The sequence below is a fragment of the Eumetopias jubatus genome, unplaced genomic scaffold (genome assembly GCF_037043125.1).
Source record: "Eumetopias jubatus isolate StellerSeaLion01/CBP00866 unplaced genomic scaffold, mEumJub1_p1.0 scaffold_2, whole genome shotgun sequence".
Taxonomy (NCBI): Eukaryota; Metazoa; Chordata; class Mammalia; order Carnivora; family Otariidae; genus Eumetopias; species Eumetopias jubatus.
Genome location: NW_028274808.1, coordinates 15213305 through 15236100, shown reverse-complemented (window position 1 = coordinate 15236100; position 22796 = coordinate 15213305). Strand labels below are relative to the sequence as shown.

Below are 22796 nucleotides of genomic sequence, written 5' to 3'. Positions count from 1 at the left end.
CTCCGAAGTGAAGGAGAAAACCAGCCCAGCTAATGTATGTAATTGAGAGAAACAAGCTCATGCCTGGGAAAGCCTGTTTTAATACAAATAAGGAGACCACCACAGTAATCTGTAAAGTCCGTCTGACACCTGAATCAGCTCCCTTTTCCAAGGGATCTTCGTCCTCTTAGAGCTCTTCTCAAGAACTTCAGGAAAGGTCTCCCCTCAAAAGCTCACAGGTGTGACTTACCACCAAGAGTACATTACCTGGATTCACCCAGCAGACGGACTAGATGTGATCGAACTTCTTAAAAATCACTTACAGGAAGCCTGGAGGATGTCCTCAAATTTTAAAAAAATTAAAAGGTGAGGGACGCCTGGGTGGCTCAGTCGGTTGAGCGTCTGACTCTTGGTTGCAGGTTGGGTCGTGACCTTGGGGTCCTGGGATCCTGCCCCTCACTGCTCTTCCTCTCCCTCTGCCCCGCCCCCTGCTCGCTCTCCCTCTCTCTCAAATAAATGAATAATTTTTTAAATAAAAAGAAATAAAAAGGTGCCTTTAATTTTTAAAATCAGCTCTAAAGGCATGAACTATAATGTTGGGGCTTTATCCCTCGAAGTATCCATTTCTGTGTATTCAGAGCTTTTCCCCAAATAGAGCTACTATGTCTTTTTACTCACAAATCCGGCGAGCACATTTCCCTCTGACAACCCAGCAGAGGACAGGCCCCGGGTTCAGCATTCAAGGGCTTACAAAGCAAGGTGCACCATCCGGTGTTGAGCACGTGCGTTTGGAGGCGAATAACCCCCCTAATCAGTGGATTGAGGTCTCCTGGATTACTGAGCAGCTTTGGAGGCCGCTGTTTCCTAATTCAGCCCCCAAAATAGGATTTTTCTTCTGGTTCAGTTCACTACCTTTCAAAGCGCTAGTGGTGGTCTCCTCCCTTGAAAATACAGGACAGACTTCATTTTCTTCTCTCATGGCTTCAGGGATCCCTGGCACCCAGAGCAGGTGAACACGATTCCAACGACCACAGCAGACAGCAAAAGCCATGCTGGACCTCTGGCGACACTGGAGATTCAGTAGCTTCCCCTGAGCCATCATCAAGTCAGCCCATCCGGCATTTGCCTTCATATTGGACAAGGACATCATCTGGAATTCCTTCTCCCCTTCCTCTCCAACAAAGTTGGGACCGACGTAAAAATCTGGTTTACATGAGACTATCTTTAACGGGGACTTTTTTTCTTTTCAGTTAAGGCGTGACTTAATATAAAACTTTCGCAGTCTTGGTGGATTTCTGGTTATCTGTCCCAGTTCCATCCCGTCTCTTGTGTAGAAGTCAGTGCTCCAAAGGGGGAAAAAAAAAACTGCCATTTTTTTAAATAAGGTTTTCATGATTAAGGCTAAATAACATCATTACTCAGCTTTTAAAAATATATACAATATTTGGGGCGCCAGGGTGGCTCAGTCGGTCAAGTACCTGACTCTTGATTTTGGCTCAGGCCACGATCTCAGGTTGCTGAGATGGAGCCCCACGTCGGGCTCCACACTTAGTGGGGAGTCTGCTTCTCTCTCTCGCTGCTCCCCCCACCCCCACTCCTGTGCTCACGCAGGCACTCTCTCTCTAAAATAAAATATTTATAAATATATATATACAATATGCACCTTATTCTTTACAATATACATTTATGAATCCATACATGACTTATAACTCATGCAATTATTTATGATCTTCCGAATGTACCCCAGGAATTCTGAAGACTGGCCAGGCCTGCAAAGTGAAGAAGACCTTGAACTTACACCCTGGAGGCTGAGGCTACTCGGGGGCCCCCTTCATGTAAGCAAACGTTTTGATCATTTCATGTCTTCTAATAAATACGAAAATATCAACATCACTTTTTGAATACTCTTTAGGATATGCACAAAGGACCTGTCTCGTTCTGACATCTTCCTCTGTCCTCCTAAACAACAGAACCTTGTCAGCATTGCTTTCCTCTTATTTAAGGTTCCTTGTTGTTATTCCTGCCTCAGGGTGACCCAACGTGGCAGTTCTCGGTGTCACAGGGACCGATGAAAAAGGCCCTGTGTTGACCTTCCCAACGCGACTGTCACGTGTTTGCACATTCACAATAAAGTCCATTATTTCCTGTGAAATTATGATCTCATTTCACACCCCTTCCTCCCAACTATAAGAAAAAGAACCCTTTCCCTTTGCTTGACAACAAAAATATTCCGTGATCACAGTCTTCTCTCTTGCTTGTCAAAATGCTAAACAGACCAGTTTCTCTGGGGCTTTGTCCAATTATCCAATTTACTTATTTTCTTTTCTAGTTAAACCATAATTAACATACCACCTAACTTATTTTTTTAAATCTATAGTCCAGCTCGTATTTTCTAAGGCACTCTTACAATGCAAACAAATTTAATATGTGCTGTTATAACTGTAATCATCATATATTTTGTAGTATCTTGCTAAAATTATGCCTCTTTTGGACAGCATTCCATTTTTCTCACTTATGCACTCTTGGAATGGACTTTTAAAAAGAAGCACCATATAATATCCTCTCTCCAAAAAGGGACTATTTAAATGGAGTATTTTATTCAACACTGTCCTCATTAAGTGTTTATACTCAAAGTAACATCATTTCTCCCTGAAGAAAATCTGAAAAATGGAGGGAAAAAAAACAAAATCACCCTTAATCCTATTACCTAAATTCAACCACTATTAATATTCACAAATTAATATTCAGTGTGTTTTTTTACACAGCAACCGGAATTTGCAGAGGGTCCTAAATGCTGGCCACGGACTGGCCATGGTACCTGCCTTGTGTGTTAGAAATACAGGCTCCTGGCTGTCTGGCTGGTAATCCTGATCCAGCAGATCTGAGGTTAAGCCATACAGTATTTATTCATTTATTAATTCATTTAGTTATTTAAAGTTCCATGATGCACAGTCAACTTTGTGAGTCACCAGTTTCAAGCACAAATTTTGGGTCCCACAGACCTGGGCCCAGACCTGGTCCCATCACTTAACATGGCTGAGCAAGGTTATCCAATCTCTCAAAGCTCAGTTCCCTCATCCATAAAATGGGTGCATCAAAGACCATGTATAAAAATTCAGGGAGAAAATGTACTTGGCACTGTGCCCAAAACATAGTTATTATTCAGTACCTGGCATTTATTGTTATTTTTCCCATTTTTTCTTATGCACCTGGTTTGAGATTTTTGTTCTGATTTGTATTGCTATGAAATATCACACACACTTTCACATAAACTATGTAGCATAGACATTTTCCATGTGGTTCCATTACCACCACAGACATGTGAACAGTTATATAGTATTCATCCAGTATGCAGAACTATGACTTGCTTTCTACTCATGATATTTAGGTTACTTACAATCTTTCCTTTTTTTTTTTTTTTAAGATTTTATTGATTTAAAGAGAGGGAGAGCGCGTGCACTCCAAGCAGGGGGAGGGGCGGAGAGGGAGAGAGAGAATCTCAAGCAGACTCCAAATCGAGCTCAGAGCCTCACGGGGTGGGGGGCAGGTTGGCCTTGACCTCAGGACCCTAAGATCACAAGCTAAGCTAAAATCAAGAGTAGGATGCTCGACCAACTGAGCCACCCAGGTGCCCCACAATCAATCTTTCTTAAAAATTGTATAATGAGGACAGCTGGGTGGCTCAGTCGGTTAAGTGTCTGCTCTCGGCTCAGGTCATGGTCCCAGGGTCCTGGGATGGAGTCCCCTGCTCAGAGGGGAGTCTGCTTCTCCCTCTCCCTCTGCCCCTCCCCCCTACTCACGCACTCTCTCTCAAATAAATAAAATCTTTAAAAAAATTGTATAACGAACAGCTTCCTACATATAGCTCTCTATAGTTTGGATTACTACCTTAGACATAGTCCTCAAGGTAGAATCACCACGTCAAACTATGTGAATATTTAGATGTCTTTTCAATACATACTGACAAGATGCTTTCCAAAAAAAATTCTTTTTCACTACCACTGGCAATATATTAAGATTATCAGATTTATCTTGCCCTTACCAGACCTGAGTCATCTTTTCCCCAATGTTAAAATGTATAAAAAGATAAATCGAGACACATTACATTTTTAAAAATTTATTTGAGCAAACAATTCCAGGTGGGCACTACCAAAACCAAAAAGGGGTTGGGGGTGTCCTGGTAGAGCAGAAGTATTTATAGAGAAGACTTGGAAGCAAAGCAAAGAAATTACTTAATTAGTTATAATTTAAATTTTTGCCTTACTTGGGAAAATTTATTCAGCTGTTACGATAGTTGTTCTTGAGTTCCATTTTCTCAGATTTAAGAAAATCTAGTTGACTCTGGATTTAATCTGTTTACATAGGCTACCAAAGGCCTGTTACATAGGCTATTTAATGGCCTCCTTGCTTAACTATTTTATCAAATGGGACTTTAAGAAATTGCCACCAGCAGCCGGTTAGCATTAACTATACCTATAAGTATACTTATGTTGTACTTCTAAATCCACATTACATGGAGAATTAGACCGGGACATAAAAACTGAAGTTTACCGTCTCCACAAAGAAGTTACAATCTAATGGGAAAGACACATTCACAGTGAAACTGTTAATATAAGCAAGTAGAATACAAATGCCAATTCTTTTAAACTGATTGTATAAACGGTGATCATGTCAACTTTTGTGACTTGAGAAGGCAGTATCTTAACTGAAATGCCTGAATAATCTTTTTGGCATGAGGACAAACTTGGCACAATGACCCACCTACTCAGGAAATTAAATATGTTAGTAATGTTACAGAAGACTTCATTCACTCATTTGAGTGCACATGCTCAAATCCTCAGAACTTTGGAGTACCCAGGGTCAGGGCTTAGAGAAAGGGACTCACAGTCTCTCTGACAATTGCACGTACTCTAAATCCCTCTCCTTGGAAGTAGAAGCATTTTCTGAATAGGTCATACTCTTGACCCTCAGAATGGCCAACACAGATTGACACCCTAACAGAGGAGGCAAACTTCCAGTCACTGAAATTATGTGAACTCACCAATTCACATCAAACTGCTCTTTAGAAATAACTTCAATTCACATTCTGTTAGGATGTCATTTACATGATCCCTCCCTCTTCTACTAATAAATTTCCAGAAATTTTAAAGGAAGTGGGGGGGAATCATTGACAGCAATGTAATGCTTATTTCAACAAAGCTTCCTTTTTTTTCAGATCTAAAGTCGTATAAAAAGTGTAGACACATTAAAAGGTATTATGCACGATGTGACTTTATCAACTAATCATCAGTTTCAGTCCATATAAATTTTAAAACAGTTTATTCAAATTACATGTAAATTAGCTGGCTAAATTTGCTTTTCCATTTTCAGTACAAGTGAAGCGACACAGAGCCGGACTTGAAGGAATCCAGGCTTTCTTACTTCGGGCCACTTCGGAAGGAGCGGTCACCTACCTCAGAACAAAAGAAACTGGTATTATTTTAAGAACACAAAGACATTTGGGGCAACGGGGTGGCTCAGTTGGTTAAGCGTCTGCCTTCAGCTCAGGTCATGACCCTGGGGTCCCGGGATCAAGCCCCGCATCGGGCTCCTTGCTCAGTGGGGGAGCCTGCTTCTCCCTCTGCCCTTCCCCCTGCTTGAGCTCTCTCTCTCTCTCTCTCTCAAATAAACAAATAAAATCTTAAAAAAAAAAAGAAAAGAAAGACATTTTGGAGTTTTCTGAGCCTCGTTTCTTCCGTTTATATATATAAATGCTCATTTTTTTAAAGAAAGAAGGGGAAAAAAATCATCAGATTAAACCTTTTCTGTACAGGAAACCTTTTATCATTAGTCACACAGACGGAGTTAACGCCACCAGCCAATTCCATCTGATCTTGTCTTTGTGGGCTCCCCCAAGCTGAAGACTTGCTTCCATGACAAGAAGCTTCCAGTCTCTTTCTTGTCTTTATTCCTTGATTTGGCATAAGTAGTTTCAAACATAAATCAATCTCTTCCACATGAAAAACATGGAAGCTTTACAATAGCAGAGGAGAGTGACAACCACCAAAACTGTGCCCCAGGAGAATAGCAGGACGCTCCACACACGCTGGGCCTGGACCAGAGAGTGGGTGCTTGCTTGTAACATCTGGAAACCTCTTGGCAGAAAATGCCAGAGAGCGATGCCTGCTGTGTGAGCCAGTTGAACTCAGAACAATGCCAACGTCCCTCACTTTTCTGCCTTTGAATACTGGATACAAGATACTTGCACAGTATGAACAAAAAAACAAAACAAAATATCTAGTTTCCAAATGACACTGACGTAGCCTCTTTAGGATAAATTGGGGCCACTGCCCATGCACCCTCCACCCCCTTCCCTGCTCTGAGGCCTGGTCAAGCGGGAGCATCACCAACTGCCTCTAGTCCCAGTCAGCACTGTCTTACCAACTCGCATCTACACTGGCTCCCTCCCGGGAAATGCAAGGTAGCAGCTGTGGTTTTCTTTCACTCTGTGATGGTGGAGAATTCCGGGCTCACTAATCTATAGAATAATCAGGTTTGCAAACCGTTGTTCTAGTTACAAGGTCAAAAAGAAAACACCAAAGAAGGGACTTAATTGTTCATTTGAAAAACTGGCGAGTGAGGACTTGAGGGTCACATTGTACCACTCCAGCACAAAGCAAATGATTTATAAAAAGCTGATATTGTAGGGCCTTCCAGATAATCGGAAAAGTTCCAAACAAGAACAAACGTTATCAGTGCAATATGGTTAATGGTTCAATATACCTAAAAGACAAATACTCTTCACCTTGAGTTAAGATTCAAACGTTAACTCTATCTTGCTTATAAAACACACGCTAAAGCAGAAGGATACAAAAGATTAAAATGCTGGGCATGGAGCCTACATTAAAAAAAAAAAAAAAGAATTCACAAGAGGACTTGGCGTGCCTGGGTGGCTCAGTCGGTTAAGTGTCTGACTCTTGGTTTCGACCGAGATCACGGTCTCAGGATCGTGAGATCAAGCCCCGCATCGGGCTCCGCACTCAGCGTGGAGTCGGCTTCAAATTCCTAGACATATATGGATAAATATATAATTATGTGTGTATTTATATGCATATAAAAGGCAAAAGTTGACAATAAAGGTATGTGTTGGCTATCCCCTGACCCTGCATTTTAAATATCAAGACCACACCACTGTCGTTAGGCCTCTGCTTCAACCTATTTGGTGAGGTACTGTTGTATGGTTTAAGGACGTTTCGCAAATCATAATCCAGACGAGACTACTTTGTTTCACATTCAAGTACGAGAGAAGTAAAATTCTCAGTGATAGTGAACAAAGCCAAAACCTGCATCCAGCAGAAATGACCATCAGTTTTGCTGTATGACTCCACTCATACGAAGTTCAAAACAGGAATGAACACAGAGCTGGTGAACTTACAAAAGAAAACCAAGGGAAGGAGTAACAGAAATTTCAGGATAATTCTCATCTCTTGCAGAGAGAGAAGAAGACGCCATGGAAGAAAAGCGCAAAGATGCTACAAGCTGTTCTTACAACACGTAATTCTTAAATTGGATCATGGTTGCACATACTTTGTTTTAATCTTATTATATATGTGTGTGCATATGTATGTATCCATTTTGTACGTATAAATTTTTTATGTATAACAGTTTGTATTTGGAAACGTTTACAAACTAGATGTACTTATCAGTTGGGGGTCACTGTGCTGATGGCTGTACGGATATACTACAATAAGACCAGACCCAGATGTGGAGCTGGGGTATTAGTCACTATTTCATTAAGCTTACGATGCTCTGTCATTCTGCGCCTGTCATACTTCAGAGTTAAATGGGGATGAGACAGAAATTTCCATCCTGAATCTTTCAAGTCTCTGAGAGTAATCTAAATCTCTGTGAGTCTCTTCTCCAAGGACACAAAAGATTTTCTGACTGTTGTACCGGAAGTGGAGAGACCCGGGGCTGCCACGAGGCTCTCTCCATCGAAACGGTCCCTACTTACTCGGGAGTCAGGAAGCCAATCTGGAGATTCTCCCAGTTGCTGCGGACATCAATTCCGACTCCACACTCATGAGCTAGGAAATAATTGCAGGGTAATCTGACATTCTGCTAAGGTGGACTTGGTTATGAGCTCCGCTGATCCCCGGACAAAGCCAAGGTTCAATAAATTAAAATGGTCTGATTAAAAAGAAGAAGAAGAAAGAAAGAAATGACAACCAGTTTTAAAAAGGTTGACAGCTCAGACTTCGGGATCAGTTTACTTAGTTGAATTTGAGATTGTTTGTTCACACAAGGTTACTCTCTGAACCTCAGTTTTCTCTTCCACTAAACAGAAATAACGTGAGCACTACCTCTATAAGGATTAAATGAGACAACGTATCAAAGAGCTTGGAACAATTCCCAACTCAGTTACCAACTCTTGAAGTAGAACCAGTAAACATTTAATAAAATGAAGGAGCATATGGCATAAAGATTGTGTTCTAGAATGCTCTTTCTGCAGCGTAAGAGGAAACGGTAAAGATACAGGAAAGAGTAGAAGATGCTAATGTAGCCCTCACTGTCTGGGAGCATTCAGAGACCTGGTTTCTGAAGTACTGATTCCTTTCCTCCACATTAGCACTTCACGGTTACTAACTTAAAGCCTCTTTCTTATTTTTCTAAACAAATAAATAACCAGACTCTGAAGAAAGGAAAGTGATCAGCCCAGACAAATTGTGCTGGTCACAAAGTCCCCCACTGACCACCAATCGTTCATCTCTCCGGAGATTCTGTGTTAACTCCAGAGCTAAGCAGCCTTTCCAAGTTTCCCCACGCTGGGCAAGACCAAAGGAGAAGGACCGATGGGGAAAGGAGAGGCCATCAGAAGCTAGGGGGCCAGAGGGCATTTTGGAGGGAGCAGGTTTGAGGATCCGGGTGAATACGGGGAATATGAGATTGCAACATACATAATCAATGAGCTGAAGAGTTGGGATTCCTTTCCAGAAGGATGGCAGTGCTCATGGAGCCGTATCATCCTTTTCTGCCTCAGGAGGAGTCCAAAAGTGTCTGGCTGGTTGACCAGAAGCAGAGATTTAAGGGAAAGGGCCAAGGTGAATTGTTCAGCCTGGACAGTGCTCTTCCCACAGCACGGGGGGAAAGCCCTCTACCACAGGCCCGCACATTTCAGCCCATGAGCAACTTCAGGCCTGGGCGAGACTGGCAAAGAGAATGCACAGAGCTCGGGCCCCATCCCGCCCTCTCCGACAGGGACAAGACGACTTCCAAGAGGTGGACCCGCTTCACAGCAACGCCGGCCAATGTGAAACCGTCCTGCACCTCCCCTGCACCAGACGGTCTTCAGTGCCTCCCTGTGATCCCTGTGCCCTGGCTTCCCCTCTTCGTTGGCCTTCCCCCTAGCACTGTGCACGTGTCAGCCGTGGACCCGTGCCTTCCTCCACGCTCCCAGCCTCTCCCTCACACACACGCTCCATCCCACGCTGCTCGGGAGCAGCTCTTCCCGGCTCCATCCTCCCACCATGGGCCACCGCCAAGCAAGCAGGAAGGATTAGGAAACTGAGCTGGGAGCCTGGCGGGTCTGTGACTTGATGAATAAAGCACAGCTGCACCAGTTTGAAGTCAAAGAGGGAAGGAACTGAGAATTGGTGTGGGAGTAGCTGCAAACGCTGACAGCTTGGGGTGGACATGCAGCCCCCCCCCCGCTGATAGGGGGCTTGGAGCCGCACGCCCCTCCCCTGCATAGAACGCAGCCGAAACCGGCAAGAGCCAAAGGCATAAATTTTGTCTTGAGAATCCTATCAACCCTCCAAGGGGTCAAATATGTAGACAGTTCTCCCCCTCTTTCCCAGCATGAAGGAGTCAAAAACTCTCTAGGACTCATGAAGGTCACTTTCAAGGGTGGCATGGTGGGGATGGGGCGGTGGGGGCGGGGGGGGGCAGAGCCTGGAATTTCTGAAGATAAAGTTCCTTAGAAGAGCAGGCCCTGAGCTCTATTGTCCTATAGATGGAGACCTAAGGGGAACTTTAGTTTCCAGAAAAAATCTGGGGGAGAGAAAACTATTTAGAAAGGCAGAGATGGAATCATAATCTTTTGCTGCAAAGGTGTGAAAGGAAAACTTGCCTTACACCCTGGAGGGAAAGTCAGCGGCGGGGGTGGTTCCTGACACAGCTTCGGAGGAAGCCTGGCAGCCACAGAAGAATGCTAAGAGACAGCAACCTCCCCCAGGAAGGAACAAAGCAGAAGCCTGGCAGCTTCCTATCCTTCCAGCCAGCACCTCAGCGCTCCAGGCTGACTGTGAGGACACAGGCTGCAGTCATCTCAGGTGGTAAGAAGATGAAATCCCACCAGACTGCACTGCACCCCTTGAAGACATCAGTAAGCCTTTAGGGACCTCCAGTGACCCCTAGATTCTTGAGAAGATGATTACTTTGAACAGACGACTAGTCAGCCCACATTCAGCAAACTGAGGGTCTTTATATGCTCCCCACGTGTTTGGTACTGGGAAAGGAGCAGGTGACATCCTGGTTTCAGAGACAAGTCACTTTGCATCAACAGAGGGGCCCTCACTTTAGAAAATTATATTTTAGGGCCTTCGCAAGACATTGAAAAAAGAGAGGAATTTTATTGTGTTTACTTGTGTCTTAAGAGTAAAACTGACAGCACAGAGGTATGCTTTCATATTGTTAACATCATAAAAACGTCGTAAGACCCGCTAAGACCCGCTCTGTTCCACGTGGTGTCCACCACCACCCTGGGGACCTTCTCATTAGCTGGCTCTGCCCTCCTACGAGGGTTTACCTTCATCTCTACCCCAAAACGACTCTGAGGGATCCTCTTTACCTAAATCACTTATCAAATTCTTCAGAGATGCTTCTAGTTCTGGTCCTTGACAACGTCCTAATTAACTGTTCTCTATTAAGAGAGATTGACTGTGGGGTGCCTGGGTGGCTCGGTTAGGCATCCGACTCCTGATTTCGGATGATCTCAGGGTTGTGAGATCAAGCCCCGCACTGGGCTCTGCACTGGGCATGGAGCCTGCTTGGGAATCTCTCTCTCCCTCTGCCCCTACCCCCACCCTGCTCACACTTGCTTTCTCTCTCTCCCTCTCTCTCTCTCTCTCTCAAAAAAAAAAGACCTATTGATATCAAAATATCAAAAGCTGCTTTAAACACCCTCTGATGCCAATGTGATTAAAGTTTATTAAAAAGTCCTTGGCACAGGATCTTCTTAAAGATCAATTTGTTTCTATGTATGCATATATCTAATACTTATATATTAATAGATTATATTCACAGCTTATACCTTATCAATACATCTATTTAACCTCCTCATTCAGATAAACCAGATCATTCATTTAAAAAGTAAAAAACAGGGATGCCTGCGTGGCTCAGTTGGTTAAGCGTCTGCCTTCCGCTCGGGTCATGATCCCAGGGTCCTGGGATCGAGTCCCGCATCAGGCTCCTTGCTCAGCAGGGAGTCTGCCTCTCTCTCTGCCTGCCACTTCCCCCTGCTTATGCCTTCACTCTCTCTCTCTCTCTCTCTCTCTCTCTCTGACAAATGAATAAATAAAATCTAAAAAAAAAAAGTAAAATACAAGTCTGCGATTATATTATGTTTACAACTATAATACAGAATGGAAGGGTTCAAAACTTCACAAATGCATGAACTGAGCAGAATAATGACTCAAGTACATCTCCAAACTTCAAGGGACTATGGTAAAGCCCCCCTCATACACATCACTGTGTGAGATACTTTAAGCAGGATGAAACCTTTAAAATGATTTGTAGCAAGTAGTTTGTATACAACAGACCTCTCTGGATTTTTACCCCAAAGCACCTGAGTGCTTTCACTCCGGAACAAGAGACACAGACACACACCTTTCAGTTTTATGCTCCTTTAAAAAGAACTTGGGGATAACTGGCAAATTTACCTCTTAATGCAGGAGGGAGATAAACATGTGCTCAGGGTAAAATTTACAAATCTCCGCCAAGTCCCCCAGTTATCACAGTGAGCCTGTGAGTCTCAGAAGTTCATTCTAAATGCTTTATCACAATGAAACTGACACATCTCTACTGAAAATATCTCTGAGCCAGAGTGAGGTCATTCATAAAAATATTTTTTATGACCAGCCAGAAATTAATAAAACCAGAAATGCATCACCATTCGCCATTTTAGCCTTCATCCTGAGATTTTTAATATGAAAGGTAAGGTTCTCTAAGCGTGAGGCCCGTCTCTGAAACTTCTCTGGATATTCTGCAGACCCCCAACCCAGTGCTCTAGACTTACTGGATGTTCAATGCCTCGTGCGCACAGAATAAAATCCCAGGAGGCCCCACGTGGCCTGGAGGCCGCCAGCCCGTCTGACCTCACCTCCCGTCCCGCCTTCTATTTCCACTCTTCTGCTGGTTCAACCAGCCCCAGCCTCGCTGGCTCTTTCCCGTTCCTCTAACACGTCAAGCTGCTTTCCACGGGCTCTTCCATTGTTGGCGGACTGATGGCCAGTCAAGTGCTACACGAAGGAGATGTTATTACAGAGCAGTCCCTCCACACACGGGGGCGGGGGGATGGCACTAGCTTCGAGGCAGAAAGGGAGGCAGCCGCTCTCCTCTGCCTAAGCCCTTCGGAAAGATCATTAACCACACAAAGTAATGAACCGACCCGTTTGGCCCAAAAGAAGCTCAAACATGAGCGTCTTGGGCGACCTTGGTTTCTCTTTTCCGTTGTGTTGTTGAAGAGAAAAGGAGGACGTAGCCCCTTCTGGCCAACCCAGTTGCCGCTGGGCCGCCTGGTCCCCTAAATTGTTGGGAGGGTGTGTGTGTGTCTTGGAAGGAAATTTTGGTGAGGACAATGTGACCAAAGGGAAAGGAAGGGAAGGGAAAAAGAGAAAAGGAGAAGACAAGGCAAGACAAAACCCACCATGTGGATCCAGATTCTGGCTCTTTCTCTTACTGAACTAGGTGTCCTTGGAGAAGTACTTGTTTTCTCTGTGCCTCAGTTTCCTCATTTGTAAAACGGGTAAAATAATGATACCTAAATGGGATAGCTGTCTTAAGGATTAATTAATAAGACAGAGAAAGCAAAATCCTATATGATTTCATTTATACGTGGAATCAAAACAAACAAATTAGCAAACAAGCAAAAAGCAGAAACAGACCCATGAATACCAAGAACAAACTGGTGGTTGCCAAAGAGGAGGGGGTGGGGGAAGGGCAAAATGGGTGGAGGGGGATGGGAGGTTCAGGCTTCCAGTTAGGGGCGCAATATGGGATGAGAGGCACAGCCCAGGGAATGCAGTCCATGGCCGGGGACTCGTGTTGGATGGGGACAGATTATAGCTATGTTTGTGATGAGCAGGGCAAAGCATACTGACTTGTTGAATCACTCTGTCCCACACCTGAAACTAATGTAACACCGTGTGCCTACTATCTTACAATTAAAAAAAAAAAAAGATGACTTAATAAAAATAAAGCACTTAGACAATAACAAATGACCGATAAATGGCGATTATTATCCCGCCTCTCCTCATCACTCTTTAGCCCATCACGTGCAGAAATTTTACAGCACTTGGAACTCCGTGAACTTCTTTCTTTGTCAAGTTTTTGAAATGTCTGCTGCCCCACTAGAATGGAACCTCCGAAAGTACAAGGACTTTTGTCCTTGTCTGACCCAGGCCCCACCTCCATTCCCAGAACAGACCCTAGAAAGTGGGAGGTGTTCCAGTTGTTGAATGAATCAGCATCTCTCCTTCAAAAAGCTTCATAACACTCACAAATCAATCCCAACCATCCGTCGATGAATACTATTCAATTTTAAGTTGACTTAAATAAACACAATAAACTTCTGGGGGAGTCTATGCAAACTTTTTTGGAGAATATGTTTTTTGTTCGGTTTTGGTTTTGTTGTTGTTTAAAGATTTTATTTATTCATTTATTTGAAAGCGAGCGTGAGAGCAGGGTGAAGCAGAGGGAGAGGGAGGTGCAGACTCCACACTGAGCCTGGAGCTGGATGCAGGGGCTCCATCCCACAACCCAGATCACAACCTGAGCCAAAATCAAGAGGCGGTCACTTAACCGACTGAGCCACCCAGGTGCCCCTGTAGTTTTTTTAAATAAACTCTCCCCTCAACATGGGGCTCAAACTCATGACCCCAAGATTAAGACTCACATGCTCTACCAACTGAGCCAGCCAGGTGCCCCAGGAGAATATACGAAAAACAAAACAAAAAAATAAAAATAAACTATTCTGGGAGTGCCTGGGTGGCTCAGTCAGTTGAGCGTCTGACTCTTCATTTCGGCTCAGGTGATGATGTCAGGGTGGTAAGATCAAGCCCCCACAACGGGCTCCACACTCAGCATGGAGCCTGCTTAAGATTCTTTCTCTCCCTCTGCCTCTGCCCCTCCCGACCTCCCTCTCTAAAAAAAAAAGAAAAAGAAAAAAGAAAAAACACAGTTCTGTCCTAAAATTTTACTACTTGGAGAAACCACCTTAAGAGAGCAACTCCTTTTGAGAGAACCGATAAAGATTTTGAAATATAATAAAATCTTGATGCCCATAAGTTCTAAACAACTTTGTAATATAAAATACAAGTTCTGATTTAAAGTCTAAAAAGCATTATCACATATTTGGAGCTAAGTATTTGACTATCAAAGGTTAAACTGGGAAAATACAAAGAGCCACTGGCAGGACAGAGAACTAACCCATGCCCCCTGACATACGAAGTCAGGAGGCCCTATGGCATTGACCGCAGGATCTGAGGCTGGGGGTAGGAAAACCCCATGAGCCCCAGGAGGAGGAGCATTTGGGCTCCACACAAAGGCCAAAGGCTGGTGGGTTAGGAGATGGGGCTGGAAAGCCCTCCAGACACAACCCAGCTAAGATGGTATCTTCTTTAAGGAAATAACCCTTGACCATGGGATGCACCTTAGAGAGTGACCACCTAATACAGCTCTCATCACCTCTCCCCACAACGGTGTCCAAGGACTGAGCTGGCGCTCCTGTGTCTAATCCCCTCCCAGTGCCATCCACCACTCCCACTGGCCCCAGAATTCTCCTTATACAACAATCAAATATGTCACCCCTCTCCCTGCTCAAAAGCCACCAGCAGCTTCTACATCGTTACATCTGGGCCTAGCCGCCTTTCGAATTATTGGATCACACCCTTCTCCCCAGCCACCCAAACCAGCCAGTTTCCAAACATGTCATGAGCTCCCCAACCTGGTAACTCTGCTCATGCTCTTGCCCGCGTAGGAAAGTTGTCGTGTTCTAATGAACCCCTTGCGCCCCACATTTGCACATGGTCTAGCTCAAGCCTCATCTCTGGGAAACCTCTCACAAGGCAGAAGGAGCCGCTCCTTGCTCCCTTCAAAGCACTGCCCAGTTTTGTGGGAGTCTCCCCCCAAAAAGACTGCACACCCCACTAGTCTTTATAATCTCGGGAGAGACATAGAGAATGCAATTAGTACACACTCAATAAACACGTATGGGATTTAACTTACCATGATTTACTCAAAATATACAGCACAATTTTGAAACAACCCTACTTTCCTGAGCACACATGTCCCTTTGAAGGGTCCTGGAAATCCAAAGTCTGAACTTTTTTCCTACGTGCCCAGAGCAGGTCACTTCTAAGGAGAGAATGTGACTATTCCAAATCAAAACTTCTCCTTTGACTTGCTTATTTCCCCCGCTTCTTGTTGAATCCGTAATCACCTCCTCATTGTCCAACTGCCACCTGAAATTTTACAGTTGGTTAGAACCACATGCTTTTGGACTTAACAGGCAAAACTCATTTGGAATTGCTTGCACCTTCGATCCTGCAACAGACACCCAGGCTCCCACAGAGAATTGTTAGAGCAGATAAACTCTCTCCCAACAATTCAGCATTTTACAGTCATTACTGAAATGCAATTGGAATTCCAGCAGAAATTCTGAAGCCCCAAAGCAGCTCAAAAGAAAGTGACCACTTGGATCCCAGCAGACCTCACTCTGCTCCTTTACCTGATGCTCCCCATCATGGTACTGTGTGCCCCAGCGGAGCTGAGCAATGCAGCGGCTAACCCCCACCCCCCACCCCCCAGTCAGCTTAAGACCGCTCAGGCTACCCAGCCAGGTCAGGACAAAGGTCAATCAACGACAGCAATTTGGAAGCTTTCAAATTGCCAAAATATTTCTCTTTGGTTAATAGAACGGATCCCCAATTCCTATGAGTTTACAAATTCTGCTGAAAAAAAAAAAAACTGTGAACTGAAATATTTACCAGTCAAATGCTATTGATACAATGTCTGGGATTTCAAAATGGCATTAGGTAGGGAACAAGGGTGGAGGCAAAATACGATTGGCCATGTCCTAATATATTTCAAAGTTGGATGATGGGTACATGGGAATTCAATATAAGATTTTTGAAGTATGTTACCTTTATATGTTTGAGATTTTTGAAAATGAAAAGGGAAAACTAAGAATGAAGTCGAGTTTAAAAGAGAACTATTAAAATGCTGTCATCTATACAGGGCATAAAAATAACTGCATATATCCCTGCTTCCTGATGTGTTGCAGCCCTACATACAAGAGCAGATCAAGTTTCAGAGGCATTAACCTTGGCCGCTTTACTAAGGCAGCTTAATTACAGGTAGTCCACTACGGTTTTTTTGCTAAAGAAAAAAAAAATTAAAGCACCTTTTGAAATTTGGCACGGGTTACAAAACACACACGATGCAAGCCTTCCTGGATTTTTTGTCCACTCAATTGAAAGGAAGCTTTGTCAAGATTTCTGCTATACAAAAACAGACAAAATACCACTAAATAAAAAATGCTATAGATTTGCGATAGGCATACAGGAAGACCCATGAGCAGGTATAAACTAATCCGTCAGAGGAAAGCAGTATAGCAACAGTGGGCAACGAAAAAGGCGGCTTTACAGTCTTTTAGCATTTGAACTTTTGACCTCCTCCCAAAACGTCATGAAAGAATTTCTAAACCGTGGTACTAGAAAGAATGCTTTCTTTCTTAAAATCATTGCATTAAGCACTACTATTTACCATTTACGTTTTTAACCACTGGGCCCAAGGTGCAAAACTAAAAAGTATATTCTAAAAGAGATGCAATCTGGAGTTAGACTATAGGAGTGCAATTAAAAAAGAAAAAAAAAAACAACAACACAGCAAGTCAGGCAACATTGGAAGCGCACAGCGACTATCACCTATCCAGCTCTCTTCCCCCGTACACTGTTCTTTTGTTGAGAATCAGACTTCCCCCTGATTTCCTCGTGTCCCTTCTTCCCTTCAAACACACAAAACTAAAGAAAGATGTACCGGGAGGCAAGACATTTAAAACGAAATCCACAGCTCGGTCTGGCCCAGAAAAGCCGGCGCACGACACCCACCGTGTCCCAGCGCCGCGGGACGCGCCCCCCCCCCCCACGCAAACGGCGGCGGGGAGCCGCGCGGAGGGGCAGGGTCGTCCCCCGCCGAAAGGACGTCGGGGGACGGAGCGGGGGCGGCCGCGCACCTGAACTGCCCGCGCGGCGGAGCCCGTCGCTACCTGATGCTACCTGAATCCTCTCCTGACTTCTCTCGCGATCGCACGCCACCCCGGCCCGATCGGGGCAGCGCGGAAAGCGTGAGCCGGGCAGACCCGTGAGCGGCCACGGACCGCCGAGCCTCCCGCGCCGCCGCCGCGCCGCCGCCTACCTGGCCGGCCCCAGGCACCGCCCCACTGGAGCGCGCGGCCCGCGCTGCCAGGGAGGCTCCGGCGGGCGGGCCGGGGTGGGGGGGGGGCGTGGAAGGTACGAATCCCGGTTTTAGATGCCAGAAAGTTCCCCCAATCCCGCGCTGGCGGACGCCCGCCGGCCCCTCCCCCGGCCGGGGCTCGGAGGCGGAGGAAGGCGCGGGGCGCCCGGGGAAGCCGGCCGTCCCCGTCGCGGGGCCGGGCGCGGGCTCGGGGCGGGACGGGACGGGGCGGCCGGCGGCCGGACTCACCGAGGCAGCGGATGTGGAAGCCCGAGGGCGGCCGCAGCGCCCGGCGCGTCCAGCCCTCGCGCAGCGCCTCCAGATGCTCCTCCTTGCCCTGGATCAGCAGGATCTGCTCGTCGATCCAGCCCAGGAAGAAGGTCTCAGCCACGGCGGCCGTGACCTTCTTGTTCCAGAAGTGCTGCATGTTCTCGGCTTTGAAGTCGGCGAAGATCTCGTAGCCGATGTGGTGCCGGGCGAGCTGGCGGGGCTGGGCCGGGGGCGGGGGCTGGGCGGCCCCGGACCTCTCCGCCGTTGGCCCCTCGGCCGGGCCCAGGACGATGGCCAGAGAGTGAGGCGCGATCTGCAGAAACTTCTCCATCTTCTGAAGCAGCCGGCGCCCCCGCCGCGCGGCCCCGGCTCCCCGCCGCCGCCGCCTCCCGCCGCTCCCGGGAACAGCCGCCGGAACGTCGCTGCGCGACAGGCGGGGAGCGCTAGTGCCCCCACCCGCGCCGGGGCTGGCCGCGCCCCAGCCGCCCGGGACGCCCCGTGCGGCCCCAGGGTCGCCGCGCCGGGAAGGGGACCGTGCGCGGAGCCCGCTCGCGCCCGAGCTCTGGCGCGCGTTACCTGCAGCTCCGGGCCACCCTCCGGGCACCACTCATTTTCTAGCGGCGGCACCCTCGCCTCCCTCGGCCCCCGGCGGCCCCGACAGGGGGCGGAGACGCGGGAGGAGGAGGGCAGTTCGCGCCGCGTCTCGGGAACCCTCTTGGCTGGACTGAGCCGGAGAAATCTCCAGGAGTCCGAAGTGGAAGGTGTTCGAGGTGGCCCGGAAGGCCGGGGGGGGGGGTGTGCGTTGAGGTGGCAGGGCTCAGAGGAGACCTGGAAGCCGGGGGGGGGGGGGGGCACGTAGGGCGACACTTGGAAGCAAGGATTCCCGAGCGGGGTGTCGCTCCTCCCCACGCTCCACCCCCCACCCACCTCCAACCTCCTACCTCCTGCTGGAACAAGTGGACGAGCTGACTGGTTGATGGGCCCTTGGAAGTGGCTTTTTTAAAAAACTGAGTCAAACCACGAAAACGTGTCATCAGTCCCTCCTCCCAAACTCTTGTGGAACTCTCCTGTCATATCTCCATCATGTACTGTGGGCCTGCTACGGAAGAAACCCAGGAATTCGCCGTGGTATCTACACAACACTCCCTTGATGAAGAGGATAGGGATATGACCAGGAAAGGTAACAATCATGCTTTAAGAGAAAAGAAAAAACTTCGTTAAGGTTGTTTCTGTGCAAAACTGTGTTTTGCTTATTTTTCATTGAGAAAAACTATATATAGTTGTCATATATCTAAAGAGATGACTATAAGAAGAAGCATTCGGGGTTAATGCTCAATGTGAATGATTTTCCCAGAACAAAGAATGTTTCCTTAGAATACACAAAGGCACAGTATATTCAGAAAGCTACCTCTGGAAAGATTGCTTGAAGCTTTGAAACAACAGGCTTTCCATCTTCAGCTACACTTATTTAGGCTCAAAGGTCTTAGGGCCATGTTTTAGTCAAGAGTAAGACTCAAGTTTCCCCTCTCCTTGCATCTGCAAAAGGAAAGCCCCTTTTCCCAAATGCAAGCCTTAGGAGTTCAGCCCTGAGATGTCTGCAGGAGCCCTGTGGGCATACTCTTCCCACGTGTAGCTCCAGGGGTCACTGTCTTCCTTGGGCAGCAATCTCCCTTGATGATAATAACAGTGTAAAATTTATTCAGTGCTCATGGTATGCAAAGGTCTTTAATCCTTACAACAGTCCTTTGAGATAGATATTACCACCCCCATTTTATGGAAGAGGAAACTAAGGCAAAAGAACGTAAGTAATTGGGACGCCCGGGTGGCTCAGTAGGTTAAGCGTCTGCCTTCAGCTCAGGTCGTGATCCCAGGGTCCTGGGATTGAGTCCCGCATCGGGCTCCTTGCTCAGCGGGGATCCTGCTTCTCCCTCTGCCTGCTGCTCCCCCTGCTTGTGCACTCGCTCGCTCTCTCTGACAAATAAACTAAATTTAAAATAATGTAAGTAATTTTTCTACCTAGTTCCCCAGTCATGAAGTGGTAGAACTGTAATCTAAACCTAGACAGTTTGTCTCCAAGGCTCAACCCCTATGCTTTCACATCTGTTCCATTTAACCAACCAACAACTGGCAGATAAAATTTTCAAAAGAAGTCCTGCAACGGTGCCTCTTCAATAAATGATATTTGACATTTGTAGTAGGTATCTATTGTGGCGTAACAAATCACCCCCAAACTTAGCACCTTTTAACAACAAACACTGATCATCTCACACTTTCTGTGAGTCAGGAATCCAGGCACAGTCCAACCGGATGCCTCTAGCTCAAAGTCTCTCGTAAAGTTGCAGTCAAGCCAGGGCTATGGTCTCATCTGAAGGCTCAGCTCGGTGTGGATCCTCTGCCAAGCTCCCTCACGTCGTTGTTGGCAGGATTCAGTTCCTTGAGCGTGGTTGGATTGGGCCTTAGTTCCTCCCTCTCCGAAGACCCAGTCTGTTCCTGACAATATGAACATCTACGTAAGGTAGCTCACAACGTGCTAGATGGCTTCCCTCAGATCACCCAGTTCGGAAATCACAATCTAATCTTGGAGGTGCCATCCTATCACCTCTGCTGCACTGTTTGCTAGAAGTGATTCACTAAAGCCAAACCCAAACTCAAAGGGAGAGAATTACACAAAGCTATGAGGACCAGGAGGTAGGGATCATGTGAGGTCATCCTAGAAGCTATCTACCACAACATTTAAAATGAACCAATGAAGGGCGCCTGGGTGGCTCAGTCGGTTAAGCGACTGCCTTCGGCTCAGGTCATGATCCTGGAGTCCCGGGATCAAGTCCCGTGTCGGGCTCCCTGCTCAGCAAGGAGCCTGCTTCTCCCTCTAACCCTCTCCCCTCTCATGTACTCTCTCTCTCTCTCTCTCTCATTCTCACTCTCTCAAAATAAATAAATCTTTTAAAAAAATAAAATGAACCAATGAAAAGTTTCCATTTTTACGATGTTTGCGATAATGTGACAAATTAAAAGGGCACCTTCTAATATAAATGCTCCCTCTCACATACAGATAGCAAGCTCTTCACACACTCACACACACACACACAAAACGCTACTGATCCTCTGAACAGGTAGGGCCATGTGAGAGTCTATACCATCAGAACTCAGTGCAATTAATATGAGGAGCTACTTAATCGATTCTTACCATTGTCATCACCTGCATGATCAACCTCATTAGCATCATTAGGGCTGTTTATGATTACTCATGAAATGCCAGGCAATGTGCTAAGAACTTTTTATATATGGTGATATTATTGTGATTTTTTTTCCAGAGGATAAACATAATGGCAATAATACCTTTGAGATAAGTAGCCCAACACATTTTCATTTTCAATAATCCTCAGTTCCCAGTTATCCATGAACTCAGTTGTTTCTGCTTCATGTCAGTTTGCCAAAATCTGTCCACGAATATAGCTTTCTTTTCTTCCTCTGTCTTCCTCTCTCTTTGCCCCCTTCCCCAGCCCTGATTGAAGGTGCAAACATTACTCGGCAAGGAACTATTGCCTTCCCCAGATTCAGTATTCCCAGACCTTTATGTTGACCCAAATAGCATGAAGATTTCCTGGTTATTTTCCAAGGAAGGGTGTTCAACATTTATCAAATGCTCGTTCTTGCAAAATTCAATAAGGAGGAACAATTATTATTTCAATTTTCCCATTGAGAAAACTGAAGTTCACAGAAGTTAAGTAATTTGCCCAAGGTCAAACAACTAATAGCCAATCAACCCAAAATTTCAACCGGACCTATGACTCCAAAACCCATGCTTATGCTTGTTCAGCATTCACTGCAGCCTCCAAGGGAACTAAGAACCCACAAGATAGACTTAATGTTACTTCATTCAGAAGAAATGCTTGCACCAATTTCCTTGAAAACACTCAGAAAAAACAATGAAGAACTATTTGAGTGTTAATCAAATAAGGAACCCCCAAACCCAACTCTAACACCCTGGGGAGAACACTTGCCTCAGTTGTCTCAATCCTGAAGTTCAAGATCGAGTGGGATTTGGTGCAGGATGAAAAAGTACTGTAATGAACCTCTTTGTCAGCATTTCTCCCCATTGCCTGCAGTCAACTGCCTGCCATTCTTGTGGGAAAGAGGGTGTTGCTAAACTTTCTCTTGCCCAGGCTTATCAATTGCTGATTGTCCACTGGGATATAACAGAAGCTCAGACAATCATCACTCAGGGCCGTGCGTTCCAGCCTAAGGGCCTTCACTTTGGAATTTCTGTTGGTGGCCAACAGTGTTTTCTAAACACTGCTTTGCCACTCCCTCATCAAGAGGTAGTCTCTCTCTCTCTCTCTCTCTCTCTCTCTCTCTCTCTCTCTCTCTCTCTCCACCTCCTCGACTCTGGCCAGGCCCTGTTATTGCTTGGCCCAAGAGAACAGAGCTGAATCGATGCTGTACCCGCTCTGGGCATAGACCTTATTGGCTTCATATGGCTTCATAGGTCTCACTTCCACCTCTTGGAAGCCAGCCAGACACCATGTAACAAGTGCAACTTCTCTGAGATCATCATGCTGTGAGGATGCTTGAGCTAGCCACATGAAGAGGGTACAGAGGGAGAGGGGGCAGTGCCAGCCAACTCCCAGTCATGCTTGCCATCCCAGCCCCAGGAACCAGACACTTTACTCGTGTGAGTAAAGGAGACATTCTAGCCCCAGCTGACACCAAATATAGAAGAACCGGGTCCCCAGACTGAACTCCAATCAGGATGTCTCTGGGTCCTTAAGTCACTTCAGCCGAAGCTTCCAACTTAGTGTAGCAGAGGTGAGCCATCCCTGCTGAGCCCTACC

The 22796-nt window shown here is 46.1% G+C and overlaps 1 protein-coding gene across 1 annotated transcript in view; it reads right to left on the bottom strand.

Moving 5' to 3' along the window:
- The window catches only part of STOX2 (storkhead box 2), a 200589-nt gene extending 182291 nt beyond the window's left edge, over positions 1–18298 (bottom strand). The window contains exon 1 of the mRNA XM_088021367.1: positions 17941–18298. Within this exon, the coding sequence (XP_087877493.1) occupies positions 17941–18292 (352 nt within the window). The 5' untranslated portion in view covers positions 18293–18298. The remainder of the gene's footprint in view (positions 1–17940) is intronic.
- Between the last annotated feature and the right edge of the window lie 4498 nt (positions 18299–22796).